The 20305-nt window shown below is 41.0% G+C and overlaps 1 protein-coding gene across 1 annotated transcript; it reads right to left on the minus strand.

Moving 5' to 3' along the window:
- Positions 1–347: 347 nt before the first annotated feature.
- Positions 348–20195, minus strand: SHE (Src homology 2 domain containing E). Its single transcript, XM_008592550.1, has 6 exons — positions 19566–20195; positions 16892–17018; positions 7545–7850; positions 4399–4555; positions 3824–3943; positions 348–2463 (listed from the first exon to the last, which is right to left on the minus strand). Exons 1-6 carry the CDS (start codon positions 20175–20177, stop codon positions 2277–2279), a joined length of 1509 nt encoding a protein of 502 aa, XP_008590772.1. The 5' UTR covers positions 20178–20195; the 3' UTR covers positions 348–2276.
- Between the last annotated feature and the right edge of the window lie 110 nt (positions 20196–20305).

Consider the following 20305-nt stretch of genomic DNA (forward strand, 5'->3'; position numbering starts at 1 on the left):
ACAACCTTAAGAAGAAAATAGTAGCTTAACAGCCCTCCCCCTCCACTAATTTACTATATTTCTTCTTATAACCTCCTGTACAACTGTAAACTAACTGGACTATATATAAACTCCACATCTGCTCCACTTTTAATTATATAAAGAAAATAGAATGACTATCCCAGAAAAATAGTATAGAGGAAGCATTATACTGGGCATTCGATAGAAGCTCAATAAATACTTAGTATCAGCCCTGCTTTCAAAATGTTATTTCATTATACATTCATAAAAGTTTCTGGGTATGGGTCAAAAATCATTTAGTGCACAGAGAAAAATTTTATAAAACTTTTAGCATTTATTAAAATTAGGATAACTTATGTATTCACTTTGTAGAATAAGCTTAAGTAAAAAATAAGGTTTCGTTTCCCGAATGCTGAACTAAACGTAAGTTTAACACAATGAATAATTTGTATATAGAAGATAATAAATATTTGTTGAATGGAATTGGAACTATGAATGCTGAAAAAAATTTTTTAAATCTTGTACTAAAGATATAGTACATGAACCAACACATTTTAAAAGTTCTATCAATATTTAAAAAGCAATATTCTTTATTAATAAAATCATAGTGTTCCAGTGAGAAAAAGTTGTTCTCAAATTTTTTTAAATCAAAGGACACACTACCCTTTGGCTAAGATCTTAAATGAATAAAGAAGTAAAAAATTACTAACCTCTAAATCACAATAGTCAAATGATAACTAATAACTAGAAAGATATGGTTTCCTAAAAATTAACCAAATCAACATTTTTTTGTGTATTTAAAAGAAGCTACAAAAGTTAACTTTTCATTGATGACAGCACATTTGCATCTGGGCCAGTTACAAGAAACAAATTACAAACCTCAGAGTACAGAAACATCTGTTCAGTTTTAATTATAGAGCCACTCACCATAGAATTCTTCTCACAGTACACCATTCCCACATTTTGTTTTCACAGTAAGTAAACTGGCAATATAAGTTCATGATAATCATACAGATAACAATACTATGAATATTAATTTAGTATCAAGTAATAGTAGTTAGAGAAAAGCTCAAAGTCTTTTAAAATACTTTTGTACAGCGTGAACTGCACTGCTCTGCACAGAAAGAGAATCTGTGCAGGCTTTAAAGATGAAGTTCATACAATCAGATCCCAGAGTTGTGTGCGTGTGTGTGTGTGTGCGTGTGCGTGTGCGTGTGTGTGTGTGTACATATATATCTTTTGGCGGCTGGCCGTTAGAGGGACAGAATGCTGGACATTGCTGGTGTTATCAGCCCATGCTCTAACCAACTGAGCTCATAGGCCAGTCTTGTATTTTTGTTTTAATTTACTAAAAATAAAAGGAAATCTAATTTTAGAAACAAAATTAAAAACGATTCCATGGCAACTAAAATGTATAAAGATGAAACAACAGATATCAGAAGTTCTATATAATTATCCAATAAGAAAATAGCTGTTGAACTTGGTTAAATTTTCAGAATTTTTAAAAATTAAAAATGAAATCTTTGTTGTGTATTTTATTCTATAATTCAGAATTATAATAATGATGCCAATGCTTAATTATACTCATGATTCTTAAATGTGGGACATTTTCCTTCCTATGTAGGCTTACATCACTGATTTGCTAAACAATGATGAAAAAGTTCACAGAGATTGAGAAAGCACAAACTTTCTTAGGAAGGCTGATCAACAAAATAATCTTTTTGCCAGACCCTAAAGTTGTCAATTTCTATGAACTCCAGAGCTGCATTAGGACACTTGAGGGCAAAAGACACCTCTCTTTCCCATCATTCACATTTTCCACTGTGCATCCATTTCCCCAATAATGAGTTCAACATTACACGCTCTTCTGGTCCACACAATTACACGTAAAAGCCAAGCAGTTTTTCTGTTGGTTTGTTTAGAGACCAGGTATCCCAGGTAACAGCTAGCACGCTTCCAGAGAACGGTGATGCTCCTGAACTCCTGACTTACCTTTCCTGAGGGTCATACCCCAGATAGAATGCCCTATTCCAGAGTTGGAGGCAACAGATAAATTATGATTTCTTACTATAGGACTGCTTATCAAGGAGACATGGGACAGAAACCAATTGTCATGGAATGATTCAAGATCAAAGACTTTTTGACTTTTAAATGAAGATTCCCACTTTCTTCCAGTTATTAAGGAGCAGCCAAGCCTTGTCCACTGAGAGACTGGTGGGGTGCTGTGCTGATCCCCACTTAGGTGCCAGAGGCCCAGGGCTTTTTGTAGCTGACACTTAGTGAAGCTTGTTGTGCACAGGGTAGAGTAAGGTCATGTGTTCTGCACCTTTGAAAGGCAACTTTTCATTGGAATAATAGTGTACCACTTCCGGGATGCTGTCAAACACAGCGCTCGTCTGATTCAGTGTGTATTTGTTGTCTTTGGTCTGAGCCACTATGATGTGGACACATCCTTGACTAGTCCTGGAACAAAACAAAAATCAAGGAGGAGACATGAATAAGTAAGCAGAGGATCCCACCCCACAGATTCACAATAGGTTGATAGGTTCTTATCCATTCCGGGAATTGTTCTATACAAACAGAAATGCATTCAACACTCCAGCTGAGCTCTCAGGAATTTTACAGCATAAATGCATGTCATCCTTGAGTTGCTTATCCTTCTTTTTTTTCTGCTTATCCTTATTACACATGAGTCACCAGGTACTGGACCAAAAAGAAAACAAAAAAAATGCCAAGCCCTCTCTTGCCCCCAAATTGCAAAACTAGTGCTTAAGCCCAAACTTGAGGCTACTAAGGTGTGGTTTAAACTCACCCTTTTCAACATCGGGTTAAAAAAAAAAAAAAGTAAGATTTCTTCCTCCTTTTTTTCCCAAAACAACACAAGAATAATCATCATCATTACCATAATAAAAACTGTTTGCTCCCCCCACCCCTCCCATCTGGAATGACCATTCCTGGTTGTATATAATGACGGCTGGCACCGAAGGCTCAAAGATTTAATCCACAAGCACCAATTTCAGGAACACAGCAGAGCTATTCCTGGTATTGTATATCTGGTGTCCTATCCCATTTTCTGAGCCATATTGCTCAAACACCTCCTCCCCCCTCTTTTCCCCTCCAGTCTGATTGTTTCAGCTGTGGGGGCTCAGCTTCCTCAGGAAGGAAATGCTGTTAGGGCTCTTGACAATGATCCTCCAATATAGCGCCACTGAGCTCACAGAGCAATGAGAATTTCCATGATCCACACTCTGCCAGGCCTCCCAGGCAAAAGAGAATTTTCTGTGCACAATCAGACAGGGGGAGGAATAAGCAAGTCAGCATCTCCTTCTTCACCAGAAGAAACTGGTATCAAAATTGCAGTTGGCATTTTGACAATCAAGAGATCTGATTTATTAAAGCCCCCGTGACTAGGAAATAAAAGCATGACTGAACTATCCTGCTAAAAATTATTCTCTTTATCAGGAATTACTTCTCTATGGCGAGTGTCTACTCCAGATGAAGAAATGTAAGGTAGAAATTGACTAGTGTAAAATCATAATGAAAGAGGACTCTCACTATAGTAATAGATATTGGTGCATTTACCCCATATCAATTTTGCATTCTAATCAGTGTTTCACGTTCTATTGTCCAAGAAAATGCATCTTATTTTCTGGCAATACATACCCCTGTGAATTACCTTCCAATTGTATCTGTTTTGAAAATAAAAAAGAATTTGAAAAAAATTATATCTTTTTTGACTGGTCACCTACCCATGATAGGAAAGACTGTCACACTGTACCCTCCCCTTGGAGACAAGGAAAGGCCAAGGAGCTTAAATACTTACTTTAGTGCAATAGAGTACCTACTGTTCCCTGACTCGCTATTTCGAACCAGGTAACCAGCTTCTTTGCAGGGCTGTAGTCGACTCTCAGCCTCAGCACGGGTAATGGCACCATGATACCAACTGAAAAATGGGGAGAGGGGTACCGTGAGTGTTAAAATACACATCCAGACTGGGTGTCACTCCAAAAAGTGTTACTTGACATGAACTTTTGGTAGAAGCTTGACAGTCTGAACTAGAGCCTGCTTCACACTCACATTCCAAATAGACAAAATACAGATTTGGGTGATCCTGCCTCCTCACAAAGCCTATCAATCACACAAGAGTTAACAGGGCTAGTGTCATGTGAAAAGTTTCCACTCTGCACAGGAGAACGAATTTTAAAATAAGGTTCCTGGGCGGCAGTGCAATTCCCACTCTGCACAAATGCACTAGGCTTTGAAGACGGGTTTTCATTAATAAGCCCCACCCAAGACAACTACTCATGAACAAAAATAATCATGTAAAACGGACCCCCCCCCACCAGGCTGTCAGTGAGCTCCCAGCCATTGATACAAAGATGTGTGGAGGAGACTCACGGCTGCTTCTCCAGGGCCAGGCCCGGGTCCACTTTCTCCCCCTCACTGTGATCAGAGAGGGCTGGCTTCAGGATCTTCTGGGTCCAGCTCTTCTGCCGGTGGTGCTGCCTCACTGTCTCCTCCCTGCCAGAAGGTCGATCAGATCCTTCAAACTGGACTGGAAAGAAGACTCCATTTAACACCAGAGGCCACGGAGTGATCGATGTAAACTTCAAACAAAAACCCTCCTTGCCTGCATTAGCTCAAGAAAGAAGCAGTTTTCCCTTTCAGTGCAAGCTATAATATACTGCAAAATACCCTGGGTAGCTGAGCTCCTGCTGTCTTTTGATATCTGACCACACTGTCAGTATCCCACGTACAGCCACTTTTTCTGTAGGATATTCATCAATATAAAATAGTTTTAGAATATCAGAGGAAACCACTTTAATATATATCAGCATGGTATTTTATTTATTTATTTATTTATTTATTTATTTATTTATTTATTTATTTATTTAAAGATGTATTTATTTATTTATTTATTTATTTATTTATTTATTTATTTATTTATTTATTTATTTATTTATTTATTTATTTATTTATTTATTTATTTATTTATTTATTTATTTATTTATTTATTTATTTATTTATTTATTTATTTATTTATTTATTTATTTATTTATTTATTTATTTATTTATTTATTTATTTATTTATTTATTTATTTATTTATTTATTTATTTATTTATTTATTTATTTATTTATTTATTTATTTATTTATTTATTTATTTATTTATTTATTTATTTATTTATTTATTTATTTATTTATTTATTTATTTATTTATTTATTTATTTATTTATTTATTTATTTATTTATTTATTTATTTATTTAAAGATGACCGGTAAGGGGATCTTAACCCTTGACTTGGTGCTGTCAGCACCACGCTCAGCCAGTGAGCGAACTGGCCATCCCCATATGGGATCCGAACCCATGGCCTTGGTGTTATCAGCATCGCACTCTCCCGAGTGAGCCACAGGCCGGCCCTCAGCATGGTCTTTTTAAAGCTCTTAGTTTTAGTATTTTTTGAACAAACGATTGAACATAGTTACAGGTAATGATTTCTTGCAAAAGTGTATGTCATTCTATGAAACCAAATGAACAGTTTTCTTTTGAAATAATAAAACAAAAGGAAAAATCAACTCAGAAAGAAAAACTACCAAATAACATCTTAAAGATGCTACAACATCTAGTCTGGACAGAAGATAAACAGATAAAATAGCAGCATTTAGCATAGGACCGAGAAAACAGCAGGTACCCAACAGATATTCGCTGAAAACAAGACTGAAGTCAAACAAAAACTGACTCAGATATTTGCTATCAAATATATTACCTTCTCTATTTACTTTTTTTTTTTCCTTTTTTTTTGTCTTTTTTTGTGACCGGCAACGGATTGCAACCCTCAGTGTCGCTACCGTACCGGACCGGGACTGGCCACGGGATTGCAACCCTCAGTGTTGCGCCTGCACCTCGCTCAGCCAGTGAGCGGCCGGTCTGTACGTGGGATCCAAACCCTCGGCGGGAGCGCCGCTGCGCTCTCAAGCGGTGCACTGTAGCAGTGTGCCACTGGGCCGGCCCTCTATTTACTTTTTACCATTGGCTATATTTTTAATTGCAAACCTGGTTTTCCTGTTAGAGGGAACAGATACCCCTAAAATTTTAAATTAAAGGCAAAAGAAATTATGTGGTTAGCCAATTAGAAAAACTATGTCCTGGGGCTGGCCCCGTGGCGCACTCAGGAGAGTGCAGCGCTTGGGAGCGCTTCGGATCCTATATAAGGATGGCTGGTGCACTCGCTGGCTGAGCACGGTGCGGGCGACACCAAGCCAAGGGTTGCGATCCCCTTACCGGTCACAAAAAAAATAAAAAGAAAAACTATGTCCTGGTTCGAGAAGCAGGAGGAAGAATTACCTTTAATATCTATTGCCAACCTACTTACCAACTTTCTCTTATTATTTTAAAAATTCACATTTCTGGATAAGGAAAATGTGGTATATATTTACATAACGGAATACTACTCTGCCATAAAAAGAATGAAATTCTGCCATTCGCAGCAACATGGATGAGCTTGGAGAAAACTATGTTAAGTGAAATAAGCCAGGCACAGAAAGAGAAATACCACATGTCCTCACTCATAAGTAGAAGCTAAAAAATAAGGAAAGAAAGAAACAAGCAATGAAAGAAACAACGACCATAATAATATGCTGAATTTTCAGAAGGGGAGAACAGAATTATGGTTACTAGAGGCAGGAAAAGGAGAAGGGGGTTAGGGAGAAATTGGGTAATGAACACAAAGAATAATTTTTTGTAATGATGAATATGCTAATAATCCTGATCTGATTATCACATATCGTACACAAATACTGACAGTCAACTCTGCACCTCACAAATATGTATAATCAATTATGTTTCAATAAAAATAAGTAAATAAAAATTCACTTTTTCTGTTTTTGCCACTGGTTAGTACAGGGATTCGAACCCTTGACCTTGGTGATATAACACTGTGCTCTAACCAACTGAGTAACTGGCCAGACAAAAATTCACACTTTAATAATTGATTCCTTCAGGAGGATTTTTGAAAACAAAACAAAACAAAACAAAAAAAACCTAGCTTCATCAAGCTTTCCCACCACCTCTACCTGTAATCCATTTTATCCAGTGCTGCCATCTTATAAATAGGGATTTTAACAGGTTTGAGAAGTAGCACCAAGTAAGAGTTAGAAAAAGCTGCTCCCAATTGGATAGCTTCAGTGGTGAGAAAATAAATGTACAGTGATCAGTTATGCTTTTTATTTTGTTTTTTTGCTGTTTTTTGTTTGAACATTTTTTCTAGTTATGTTTTTTCAATAGTCCTTGAAGGCATTTCCAAAACAGTAACACACTGAGAAAAGAAAGGAAAATAAAGGTATCTGTAAGGACAAAAAAAATAAATGCAATACGAAGGGCTCAACTTCAGTTCTGATCTTTCAACCATAGCCAGATTCTTATTTCCCTAGCCCAAATTCCTTGGGAAAAAGAGACTTGCAGAAAAAGAAATGCACTTGGCTGAAAAGCCTGAGCGGGTGGAGCCTCCTGGCTGGGAAGCCCGACCCGTGGGTGTGGGGGCCTCACCTGACAGCGCCCGCACGATCTGCTCCTTCTTCCACTCCCAGGGCTGCTCGTACTCGGCCGCTGGCCTCTCGTCGTTCTCCGGCAGCCGGCCGTCTGCAGGCCGACCTTTCCCCTCTGCCCTGGGGCCCCCTTCCGCAGGCTCGTAGGGAGTGTCATACAGCTGTGGCGCCTTCCCCGGGAGGTCCTTGGAACTCTGTCTTTTGGCCAAAGTCTCTGACTTCATGCCGGTCTCCCCTGGCTCACAAGGGCTGTCAAGCAGCTGAAGGGCCTTCACTAGGGGATCTTTGGAACCGCGTCGTCTAATTTCTGAAAAACACACATCATCCATAATCCCTTGAAAATACAGGTGCCTCGAAGCCTGGCAATAACCCAATTACATCTTCACCTCTGACTGACTGGTCTAAGGTGGCAGATACTGTATCCAAGATTGTTCCTTACGGGCTGACTACTTCCCAGCTGTGCTATACAAAAGCGAAAGGAACTTCTCTCCAGATGCCTGAGCCAGGTAATGGGACAAACTCATAAGATGAGGGATTACATCTGAAGACAGGCATCACTTGCAGTTTGTAAGAAGTGGTCTCAGGGTGACCTGTTTCACTTCCCAGTCCTGGTGTCTGCTCTGAGCACAGTTCACCTGCAAAGTTTTCCCATTTTGTTGGGAAGTCCAGATCAAAGTATTTTAACAAAAACTGGCTGAGTGTTTACTATATTCAAAACATTACTCCATGTATGCCGAGGGAAGATATTTATATTCACTAGTCAGAGTTTTTGACTTCCAGGCAGTGTCAATAAAGTGGGGAAGCCAGACACATTCACAAATAATATCCATCAGGCTAATAACCATAAGAAAAGTCAAAGTAAAAGAGGTGTTGGAGGAAGACAACAATAACTCAACAGCTAACATTTATCACTGGCTTACCATGTGTTAAACACTATTCTAAGTGTGTTGTGATTTTCACAACCATTCTATGAGCTGGATACTATGATTTCCCCAACATTACAGAAGAGAAAACTGAAGCACAGAGTTTAAGGAAATTGTCCAAACCAATAAGTGGCAAAGCCTGGATTCAAAAGCAGGAAGTTGGACTCTAGAAGTCATCCTCTCAGCCACTACACTTGGATTGATTCCAAGTGGAAGAGAAATGGAAGATGAGTTGACTTTGATAGAGAAGGTCATTTCCAGTGGAGGAAGCTTGCATAAGTGAAGATACGGAGGTGGGAACTATAAAGGGCTTGTTCCCATAAGGGGGAGTTCAGAGATAAGTTTAAAGGACAGAATGCCAGAGAGGAGAGATGTAGTATGAGAAGCAGCTGGAGAAGTAGGCAAGCCAGGCACCAAAGGGTAGAAGTTTTAAAAGCAAGAGCAAAAAGTTTAGATTGTTTTCTATGTAATGCAGAACTATTATGAGTTTTTAAACAGGGTATAACAATTATATTTGTGTTTCACTGGAAGATAACTTTAACCACAGTGTTCAGGATGGAGTAAGTCAGAAAGCTATAGTACGAACTGAGGCATGGAAATGGATGGGAAAAACCTGATACAAACCAACCAACCACCAACTAACCAGCTAGCCAGCCACAGTGGGAAGGAACCAGAAGTGTCTAGGGGCCTTGCCAGGTAGAGTTAGAGATGACTAGGGTCTGGACAACCACAGCAGGCGATACGGACCAACAGAAGCATCATATAGTTCTTCTAAAGGCCCATCAGGAAGCCTTCAATCTGTCCTCCACCTGATCGCAGTTGAGGAGGACCTTTCTAAATGCAAACATCTCATAAGCTCTCAACTGTATACTTATAGAGTGCAAACTCCTCAGTACGGCATCGAGGGCTTTCTACGATCAGATCACTGTCTCCCTCTCCAATTTCTTCTTTCTATACCCCCCCCATAATACAAATCTTTGCTCTGACCAAATGGAACTTCTGAAGTTCCCTGTGTAATACACTTAAAAAAGAAAGAGAGAATAACTAATGTATCTTGTATTTAATTAAAAAAAATTTTTTTTAAAAGATGACCGGTAAGGGGATCTTAACCCTTGACTTGGTATTGTCAGCACCACGCTCAGCCAGTGAGCTAACCGGCCATCCCTAAATCTTTGCTCTGACCAAATGGAACTTCTGAAGTTCCCTGTGTAATAGACTTAAAAAAGAAAGAGAGAATAACTAATGTATCTTGTATTTAATTAAAAAAAATTTTTTTTAAAAGATGACCGGTAAGGGGATCTTAACCCTTGACTTGGTATTGTCAGCACCACGCTCAGCCAGTGAGCTAACCGGCCATCCCTATATAGGATCCAAACCCGTGGCCTTGGTGTTATCAGCACCGCACTCTTCCAAGTGAGCCACAGGCCGGCCCTTGTCTCTTGTATTTAAAAAGGGATTAACTTTTTTTCTATCAACCTTAAAACAATACTGATGTTTTTGTACTTTGGCCTGTACTTCCTTGGTTTGGGGATGGAGATGGGTGGGTGACTACACTGTCTTATGCCCATCAGTGTCCTGGTGATCTTCCAATCCTTTGAAATCTAACTCAGCATCTCCCCTTCCTTGGAAAAGCCTTTCCTGCCCACTCTCTCTTCCAATGCCCCACAGAGCGATCAGGGGCTATGGCTGTGCCAAACCACTCTTACCGTGCACTTCTCCCACTGCGTGGACTTATCTGTTGATGTGGTTGTATTTGCAACTTGGCAGAGACACCCAGGGCAGGGACCACCATGTCTTATCTTTGTAGGACACACAGCTGTTCTAAGTAATGATTGGGTGGATGGATGGATGGGAGGAAAAATGGAGGGGAAGGAGCTCTAGAACTTCTCCAGGCAGGTGACAATGTGGATCTGGAGGTGCATGTCAAGGAGTTACTCACAAATAGATCATTGTTAATGCTGTGAGAATGAAAGCCATCATGAAAGAAGAGGAGGGTAGACTGAAAAGGAAAGAGGATCAAAGGCAGAACCTGGGACTCCTTCAGCTAAGGGTGGCTGGAAGAAGAGGTGCCAATGATGAAGGCTGAGAAGGAGTGGTCAGGTAAGCAGGAAGAGGCTCAGAAGACGCAGAAGAGGAAACAAAGGATGAAAAGACTTTCTATCTGTAACTTAAAAACAGGCATGGTGACACTCTGTGGAGAGGAATCATTGACTCTGTAAGACTTCTATAACAAGGAAAGGACAACAAATGAGGGAAAAGTTATTAAAATCAAGACACTAAATTCAAAGAAGCACAATGTTTGTTTATATGGTTATAGTTCTGCTGGAAAGGGCCCCTGTCTGCAGCTGTCTCCAACTTCTATGCAGTAATGGCTCCTTGGAATCACCTGGGGGCGCTATAACAAATATTGCTGCCTGGTCCCACCACCAGAAGTTCTGATTTAATTGGTCTGGGCTACAGTCTGGGAGTCAGATTATAAAAAGTTCCCAAGTGATTCTAATGAGCAGCTAAGCCTGAGAGCTGCTTCCACACCTCCTGGATCCCCACAATCACCACCGCAGTTCCTCCTGCTGTCCAGAGCTAATCTCTCATTGCTAGCCCCAGCCCAAGGAGAAGGGCACTACCTGGATCTAAAATCTTCACATCAGAATGTGAGGGCCAGAAGACTCGTCCCCTGCCCTCGCCCCCAGGCCAGGCACCCAGGGTTGTCTGAGGTCAGAGCTGCAGCTCCTGTCCAAGTCTCTTGACTTTCAATCCTACAGTTTTCTTCATTGCCTATTCTAGATGGAGCTATGAAAAACAACAAACAAAAACATACTCTGTTCTTGGTTCAATTAAGATAAGACTAGAATTAAAAGAACTTTTCTAAAGAACTAAGAAAACAGAAAACACAAAGGAATTCAAAGAATGAATTTAGAATTATTAGGTTTCTAATTAAAACTTAAGTTTACCTTCAGTTTAGACCATCTGGCACAGGCTGGGGGAACCCCTAACTTTAATATAGGAGTCTTGAGCCGACCCCGTGGCGCACTCGGGAGAGTGCAGCGCTGGGAGTGCAGCGACGCTCCCGCCGCGGGTTCGGATCCTATATAGGGATGGCCGGTGCGCTCGCTGGCTGAGCGCGGTGCAGGCGACACCACACCAAGGGTTGCGATCCTCTTACCAGTCACGAAAAAAGACAAAAAAAAAAAATATATAGGAGTCTTGCTCACAAGGAAATTTCAATACATTTGAATTAAAATGAGGTACAGTGATTAGAATCTTGAGTTCTTATGACACGTGTGTCTGAGTTTTTACTTTTATGATGAGGTCCATGTATTCCTGCTATTTTAGACAGTCTGTGTACACTTAGAGCTCTGGGAGACACACTGGAAAGCATACAGCTGAGAATGTTCCCTCCTTGCATGGTCCTGAGATGGGCAAAATCAGCAAAGTATTATCATCTTTTGAAACAATGTTTAATTAGGGGAAAAAAGGGCTTGAGCACAGACCCCCTACTCCCCAAGGGGAATAACCTTCCAGTCCATTCCAACACCTGGCTGCCCCCAACCTGAGGCGCCATAGAAACAGAAACAATCGTGGGGCTGCAAGTCGACCCTTCCTGCAGGGAGAATAGACCCTGACGTGCAGAGTTGACTCCAAGAGGAAACGAGCCTGAGAAGGAGGAAATGGCAAGAGGAAGCTACACCCTGGCTGCCGATAGAGGCCATTTACCATGACAGACAACAGAACAGTGTGGACGGGCAGCAGATAAACACTCGTTTGCAGCCAGGGCTGGAACTGAGGGCTGACATGCACCAATTCAAATGTGCAACTGGTTGGTGTGAAACATAACAGGGGCCGAAAATTGTCCCTTCTCAATCCCCAACTCTCTTTGCACATAATTATGCCATTCACATTTAAAAAGGGAGCAAACAACTAAGACTTTCTTTCACCAAATTAATTGCAGCTAGCAATTAATATTGCATTACATCGTCCAGAATTCTTTTAAAATGCAGTTCTCTTTGCAGTGTCTAAATAAGAGCTGTATTTATTGAGTATGCTGGGCACATTATCCCCAGCATCTCACTGAAGCCTCATAATGCAGTGACAGATGTGTTATCCCATTTTCACAGATGGATAAACTGAGGCCATAGTCATGCAGTAATTAGTGGGGGAACCATTTATTACTAACTCCAGAGCCCATGCTTTCTCTACCACTTAATCAAAAGATTTCATGTAAAATATTGATTACAGTTTCTAAATAACACGCCTTTCCCCCTAATCTATTTCATGTTTCCAGAACATTAAACTTAGAGCCTCATAAGGCTTTACTTTCCTTTTAGAATCAGAAACAGGGCTGTTAGGCAACTTTTTTACTTACATCTTTTATCAGTGCTCAAGTTTTTTATTTAAATTTACTTAAATATTTTCTTATTGAATAAACCCAAATATCTGAACAGAAGCAGGTATAATTCAGAAACCCTGAAATTTAACAAGGAAAATAGAGACAAATTAAATAAATCAAAAACAGTCTTCATTTGTAATTTTTTCATAATAGTTTTTTTAATGAAGACCCAAACAATGAGGTTGTCCTTTAGATTTGACTATTTAAACAAATCAACAAAACCATTTGGAGGCAAAAATAAAATTTTAAGAACAATCTTTGACTGAGCTCAATAGCTAAAACCAAAGATTGCCAAATGACCTGGTATCTCCACTTTTCAGCTGTGTAATATGGACAGGTTATTTAATCTTTCTGAATTTAGGTTTCCTCAACTGTATAACAAAAACCACTTTACAGTAATGTTGTAGGATTTAGTGAGGTAATTTGGCAAGTCTGAGCACCTACTAAGCCCTCAACTTGTAGCTGTATGATACTAACTATGGAAAAAATTCTCATGCTAACAAATGGCTGTCTTAGGGAACTTTTAAAGATCCATCAATGCTAAAGTTTCAATTTGGTGGCTAAAACTTATAATGCTAAATTATGTAGAATATTTCTGCTAATTATTTACCTAAAATGTTCTTGCTGGGCTGGCCGGTGAGCTCAGGTGGTTAGAGCACAGCCTTGTAACACCAAGGTCAAGGGTTTGCATCCCTGTACCAACAAACAAGCTGCCAACAAACAAACAAAACACCCAATATGTTCTTGCTAACTTGGCAGAAAAACAACAGAGGTTTAGGCTAATATTGCCTTGTATTCATAGTCAGAGCTTTATTTTTTTGGCAGCTGCCAGCACAGGGGTCAAACCCTGGACCTTGGTATTATCAGTACCTTATTATAACCAACTGAGCCAACCAGCCAGCTCCATAGTCATACCTTTTTAGAAAGAATCCTTTGGATAATGTAATTCTTTTTTTTTTCTTTTTGTTTTTCTTATTCTGGATAATCTAACTCTTAACTTTTAAAAGTTAAGTGCAAAGTCTTGGGGGGATCCACGGAGCATGGGGTCCCACAGTTATTTGGCCATAGGAAAGTCATGAATTCCTCTTAACTTCTGTTTTATCCTCTGTTCCCTGATGCAGATATTGATTCTTATTCTCTACTTCATAGCACTATCGCACTCTTCAATGACTTATTTTCTTCTTTACTGGTGTTAGGTCTGTTTCTCCATTTGGTTGTGAGGTCCAAGGGCAGGGGTTATGTGGGTCTTGTTTCATGTATGCCCAGAGCCCAGCACAGAGCCTTGTACATGGCAAATAAATGCCTAAGAAATATTTGTTGGATATTATAAAATAACATCATGGATAGTATTCTTTTTTTTTTGAAAAAAATCCCTATATAAAGATGACCAGTGAAGGGATCTTAACTCTTGACTTGGTGTTGTCAGCACCATGCTCTCCCAAGTGAGCTAATCAGCCATCCTTATATAGGGATCTGAACCTGTGGCCTTGGTGTTACCAGCACCGCACTCTCCCGAGTGAGCCACAGGCCGGCCCACATCATGGATAGTATTCTATATGCCCAAGATATTGTTAAAACCAGGCATGTAATTCCCACTTCACAGATAGAAAAAAGGCAACACAGAGGTGGGCAATACAGATTTGACTTCGGCACAGTTTAATCATGTTTATTAGCACCCTCTCCATCTCCTGCAGCAATGCTGGAACACACTAAAAAATAGCCCTAGCATTTCTCAAGAAATATGGGAAATTTCCATACTTGGACTTGACAACCAAGCAAACATGAGCAAATTGAAAAAAAAAGTAAAAGGTATAAAAAAATAAAAAAACAAACCCAGCAGCAAATCTTTTATTTCCAGCTTCCGATAAACTCACTTCCTGTTATTCTGTCCAGCTGTGTAACTTATGGGTAGAATTAGAGGTATATTTTCTACACTGATTGAGAAGGTGTTTTGTGATGCCCTATTTTAAATGAAGAAAATTTAAAATACACTAATATTTTTTTAAAGTTAAGAGCAAGGTATATGTAGATTTTAATAAATTTGAATTTACTCACCAATTGAATACATTACTTCTGTATGCTTAAGTGAATTCATTCACATAAACTGTTTAAAACAAAACCTGGAGGGGCTGGCAGTTAGCTCAGTTGGTTAGAACACAACCTTATATCACCAAGGTCACGGGTTCGGATCCCCATACTTGCCAGCCACAAGAGCAAAACAAAATCTGGAGCTTAATAAACACTCAAATATTAAACGCCAGCTATTACTATTATTATATTTATTTCATGTTTGATGATTTTTACTTTTGGATACAATGTTGTTGATAAGTGTGAGAAGAGAGATGCCTTACTTATGGGTAAAGTTTAGTGCTTTTACAAACATCATATCCAGTGTGTCCTCAGTGCCATGTGGTATCAGGAGCAGATCAATCTGAAATGAGAGATCTGGGTTCTTATTCCTGCTCTGTCTCTTAAAATGTCTTGTGAACATAGGCAAGTCTGAATCCCTTTCATCTTTTTTTTTTTGCCCTGTCCTAACAAGGGGGATAGTATTGCAGTCTCCTGGCTTACAGAGCTCTTGCAGAGATTACATGGGAAAAAACCTAACTGTATTCATTTTTAATAAGCACAGCACTTTCCCTATAATCAGTGTGGTTCTGCAAATAAATAGCTGGTGTGGTATAGATAAACTACCTACTCCAGTTAAAGAGAAGAGAAGAATAAAAACAAAAGGACAAAGAAAGGTACATCAAAATTAAGCATTAACTTTTTTTTTAGAAAATCTTTTTTCTCAATCTTATGTAAAAGTAAATCCTTTTCCCTATTCCTTTCAAGTGTCTACTATTTTTTAAAATTCTGACTAAGTCCGTTTTCACTTCCTTTCATTCACAGATTTCATTAGAGGTCACAGTCCAGTGACCTTGAGGGTCACAGCCTGGCCAGGGTACACCCTCCCCAAATGCGATGCCTTATCTCTGTAAGCAGAGAAGCAGGAAACAGAGCCGAGCTTTCCTGTGCAGCTCACTTTCATTCTGAAGCCTGTCTTGGCCCTTCCAGTGTGCTGCTGCTAGCTTATGCTCAACTCTTCTGAGACCATGCTTATGGAGCCTGAGCTTGACAACTTTTCAATCTGTTTTAAACAGAAGAGACAGAGTCTTTAATGTGTGACCAATTACTCCTTTCCCAGGCATGAAACCCATGACACTCAAACAAAGATTCCTTGAATCAGCACTCAGAAACTATAATTTTTCATTGTGGATGGAAGAATGTTTAAGGCAAATTAGGTGAATAAATAATTTACTTTAAAATTCACAAATAAATCTAAATAACTAGTTTATATTATTTTTATTTAAGTATTGTTTATACCAACTTAAGAGACCTATGAATAAAAGAGAAAAGTTTGACACCAAAAATAGCAGAGTGATTGCTTAGTTCACAAATTGGAACTGTTCCCACTTAAAAAGTTATAAGATTAGTTGGGTTTGGTTTTAGGTGGTCTGCCTCCTATGGCTTGGCTCATGAAAGTGATCGCTAATTATTATTTAGTAATTAAATTTTTTGCTCCAATGTTGTAGAACTTGGTGAGAAAATCTTCTACAACAATACTGAGTATCATGTCATGTTCGTATCTCTCAGCAACTTAAAATCCCTTAAGTATGTATTTGTTCCTTTGCACAGATTTATGACTCCCACTATGGATGTCAAAGCTTCTGAAAGTAGCCAAAAAATGTACATAAATAATCTTCAAACTGAGATCACATTGTGAGCAGATCTGCAAACTCATAAGTGTCACCTTGCATAGGATTAGAAAAACTTTAAAGACCCCTGCAAATTCTGAAACTCTGAAGGATACTACCATAAAAGAAGTTAACCAGATATTTTACCCTTAGTTTTAGGTCTAAGTTCTGTTTCTTCCATTCAGCAGGATTTGGTTAAATTGCTTTATCCCTCTTTCTCAAATATACACTGGTTACTACTTTACTCACTCCACGTGAGTATGGGATTTCGGTCCCTATCAAGCAGAACCTAGTTACAAACCTGTTATCATCTGCTGTGCATCGTACGGTTCCATGTAACCGTCGTTCTCTCCTACTCTCTCTGCATCTCTTTGACCCTTTGTCCGTTTGGCATCATAAGGGTCAGCATAGTCTTCTAAAATGATGACCTATAAGAGAACAAGAGAGGACAGTTGCTAAGGATTATCAAATACCAAATGGCAGTAGTATCAAAATGGCTACTGAAATCTGCAGATCTGAAGAGAGGTCAAAATCACTAACCAATTCTGGATAGCTTTTGTAAGTGATCATGTGTCCCAGATGGACAAACATTTTCTTTTTTTTTTTTTTGGTAGTATAATTCATTTACAATTCATCTCAACCCTTTTACTCATCCCCAGTGCTCTTTCCACCTCCCTTTCTTTCCCCAAGCAATAAAACATTTGCTGAGTTAGTGGGTGGCAGGGAGGATGGTGGGACATGGAGTGTGTCTGTGGCTTTAGAGCATAAAAAGATGAAGTGGTCTACCACATACCCCATGATTTAGATCGTTTAAACTCCAATCAGCTGAGCAATACAGTCATAGTGAGTCAGTCACCCACTAGTACTGGTGAGGCACCGCAAGGGAGTCAAAGTAAATCCAAGGCCTGCTTCCTGTCCTCAAGAAATTTATATGAAGCTCTGAAGAGACAGGCTTCAAAAAGGAGTAACAGGTCAGTACGAGATAGTATTGCAGGAGCTCTAGGTTCAGTAATTCACAGGCAAACTGATTTTCAAAGACAACAGATCACATTTTTGATTGGTATTTGTGTCAGAAAGCATTTATGAGGATACTTCAAAAAGTTCATGGAAAGATTCTTAATTTCTTTTAACATTACTATTCCACAAACTTTTTGAAATGCCCTCATATTTTTCCAAAAACAGAAGGTAACTGGAGATGTGGGGTGTGTGTAATAGTTCTGTTCTGCAGCAGCTGGGTGTCAACGCTGGAGGTTAGTGTTACCTTCTCAGAAAGGAAGCTCTGGGCCCTGCTCCACAATCTCAATTATATTCTCCAAAGAGTTCACGGAGAAGTATCACTGGAGCCAGCAGGAAGAACTCAGATAAATGAGGGTGAAATGAAGAGGAGAGAATAGTCTGGATGAGTCCTCTTTTAGAGAGGAGATGGCCTAAGAAAGCTCAGACATCCAGAAGTGACAACCATGACATTAACCGGGCCACTACTGCAGAGGACTGTGATTACCACTCACTTAACCCATTCTTCTGGACTACCCCACCATGTGCACTGCAGTCACAAACTGCAGCAAGAATCATAAGACACAATGGTCTGTCCTAGGGTTCAAGGTGCTTACAATCTAGTCGAACAGGCAGGTAGACCACTGAGTAACATATGGACCTCAGCCGTCTTTCCACGGCTCTCTGCTCAGTGCCTGGCAGAGCATAGACATGCTGTAAATATTTGTGGAAAGAATAAATGGAGGAATGAACAGAAGTGCCCAATGCAGGCTTACATGCTATATGCTGTGGGCTTCTGACTCCATCCAGGTGGGCAGCATGTTTGAAGCCTGGGCAAGAGAAAATTAAATGCCAGGAAGTGATTGCCTGGACTAGAGTCTGAAATCTCGATATGAACTCCTCTCTCTTCTCCTTTCACACAGGAGTGTGGATTAAAAACAACTAAACGTGGGCCAGCCCGGTGGCACACTCGGTAGAGTGCGGCGCTTGGGAGCGCGATGGCGCTCCCGCTGAGGGTTCGGATCCCATATAGAGACCTGTCCGCTCACTGGTTGAGGGCGGTGCGGGCGCGACACCGAGGGCTGCGATCCCGTTACCGGTCACGAAAAAAAGACAAAAAGGAAAAAAACAAACAAACAAAAAAACCAACTAAACGAAACGAAACCAAACCAACTCCTCTCTGTAAGAATGGAGAGTTCCTCTCCATGTTCATACTGCTTTTCTTAACTTTCCCACATTGGACAGCACCCAGCACCCAGCAAACCTCCAGTGTGTAAGAAGCAGGGAACACCTTCGTCTCTCCTTTTTGTTTTTTTTCTTTTTTTCTACCTTCTCTCCTGATCTGTAATTTCCTTAAAGGCATTTCCTTGTCATATTCTGTATCCCCCACAGCCTGTGGCGCTCATGCCCCTAATCCTATATGGCTGCTGCACAACAACGTCCACGGGATGAATGAAAAGGCTGTAATCACGGAGTGTTGTTGAAGCTCTGAGAAGACCTTTACTAGGTCCAACTGCAGAGAATGGCAGAACTTCCAAACCAGCAGAAAAGGGGGATGGCCCTTCCTTTCCTGAAGCTTTGAAATCCATACTCACACAGTCTAGAGGTTATGTTCAAAAAGGATAAAGACATTCCCACGTCTAGCTTTGCAATTCCCCTTTATGTCAAAACTAAGATAAACCACATTCAAGGGGTCAAATTTAACAAAGCAGGAATATCTCATTCCTCTTCTAAACTGCTAGCAAAATTAAATGGGTAGTGTATTTCCGCAAATTTCCCCATTCCTGGAATGAGAATTTTTCAAGATTAAAAAAAAAAGTGTAATGACTTTAAATGGTCACTTAGGAGTCACCAAACGGCAGAGGAGGGAAGGCCCTTAGGAAACACATCCTTGCTTCTTAGGTAGAAAGAAGCCCAGGATTTAGCAGGGTCACTATGCTCCCCTCCCACGGAGAGGTGGTCCAAAGGGGGCTTATTCTTACCGTGTCTTGCTGCTTAATAACCTTGCCCTTGTCCAGCTCAGGGCCCAGGGAGGAAGGGGAAGAGGACGCGGAGGAAGAGCTGCTGCTGCTGCTGCTACTGCCGCCGCTGCTGCTGCTGCTGGAGTAGTTGCTCTTTCCATTCTTCTCCTGAGTGTCCACCTTGATGAGCCTGTTGATGTAGGTGCTGCAGCCCGAGCTCTTGGCCGCGCCCCGGTGGGGGTCCTCCTCGGTGGCCCGGGAGTTCTTGCGGCCCTTGCCTGCGGCAGCCTGAATCAGACCCTGCAGGCTGTCCCGGGACAGCCGGCTGTCCTTGAGGGGGCCAACCCCGGCCCTACCGCTTCCCAGCTCAGCCGCCGAGTTCTTGCGGCCCTTGCCCGCAGTGAGCGCCCCGCCGGCCGCCTCCGAGTTCTTGCGCAGTTTGCCGCCGACGCCGCCCCCGGGCTTGGCCCGCTCCGACACGGTCTTCAGGTTCAGGGGGAACTCTTTGAACCACTTGGCCGCCATGAGGGGGGCCTGGCCGGCGCGGCTCAGGAGCGTCGTGGTCGCGGAACAGGCGAGCGAAGAGGCCCAGCCCAGACACGGAGAGGCGCCAGGGGTCTGGGACCACTGCATTCCCCGGCACTGGGGCGCTGAAGGCCGCGGCCAGGCCCCGCGACGGCTGCTCTGTGCGCCCCCGGCCGGCAGTCGCCCGTGCCCAGCAGGGTGGGGCCCCTACGGCCCGGGGCGGGTGGCCCGGGGCG

This window comes from Galeopterus variegatus, unplaced genomic scaffold, assembly GCF_000696425.1.
Source record: "Galeopterus variegatus unplaced genomic scaffold, G_variegatus-3.0.2 Scaffold154, whole genome shotgun sequence".
Lineage (NCBI taxonomy): Eukaryota > Metazoa > Chordata > Mammalia > Dermoptera > Cynocephalidae > Galeopterus > Galeopterus variegatus.

Coding starts and splice junctions, on each gene's coding strand:
- SHE (XM_008592550.1), bottom strand. CDS start 20,177: ATGCAGTGGTCCCAGACCCCTGGCGCCTCTCCGTGTCTGGGCTGGGCC. Junction 4,556..7,544: donor GATCGTGCGGGCGCTGTCAG/GTGAGGCCCCCA, acceptor TCTTCTTTCCAG/TCCAGTTTGAAGGATCTGAT. Junction 2,464..3,823: donor AGGTACTCTATTGCACTAAA/GTAAGTATTTAA, acceptor GTTTTGTTCCAG/GACTAGTCAAGGATGTGTCC.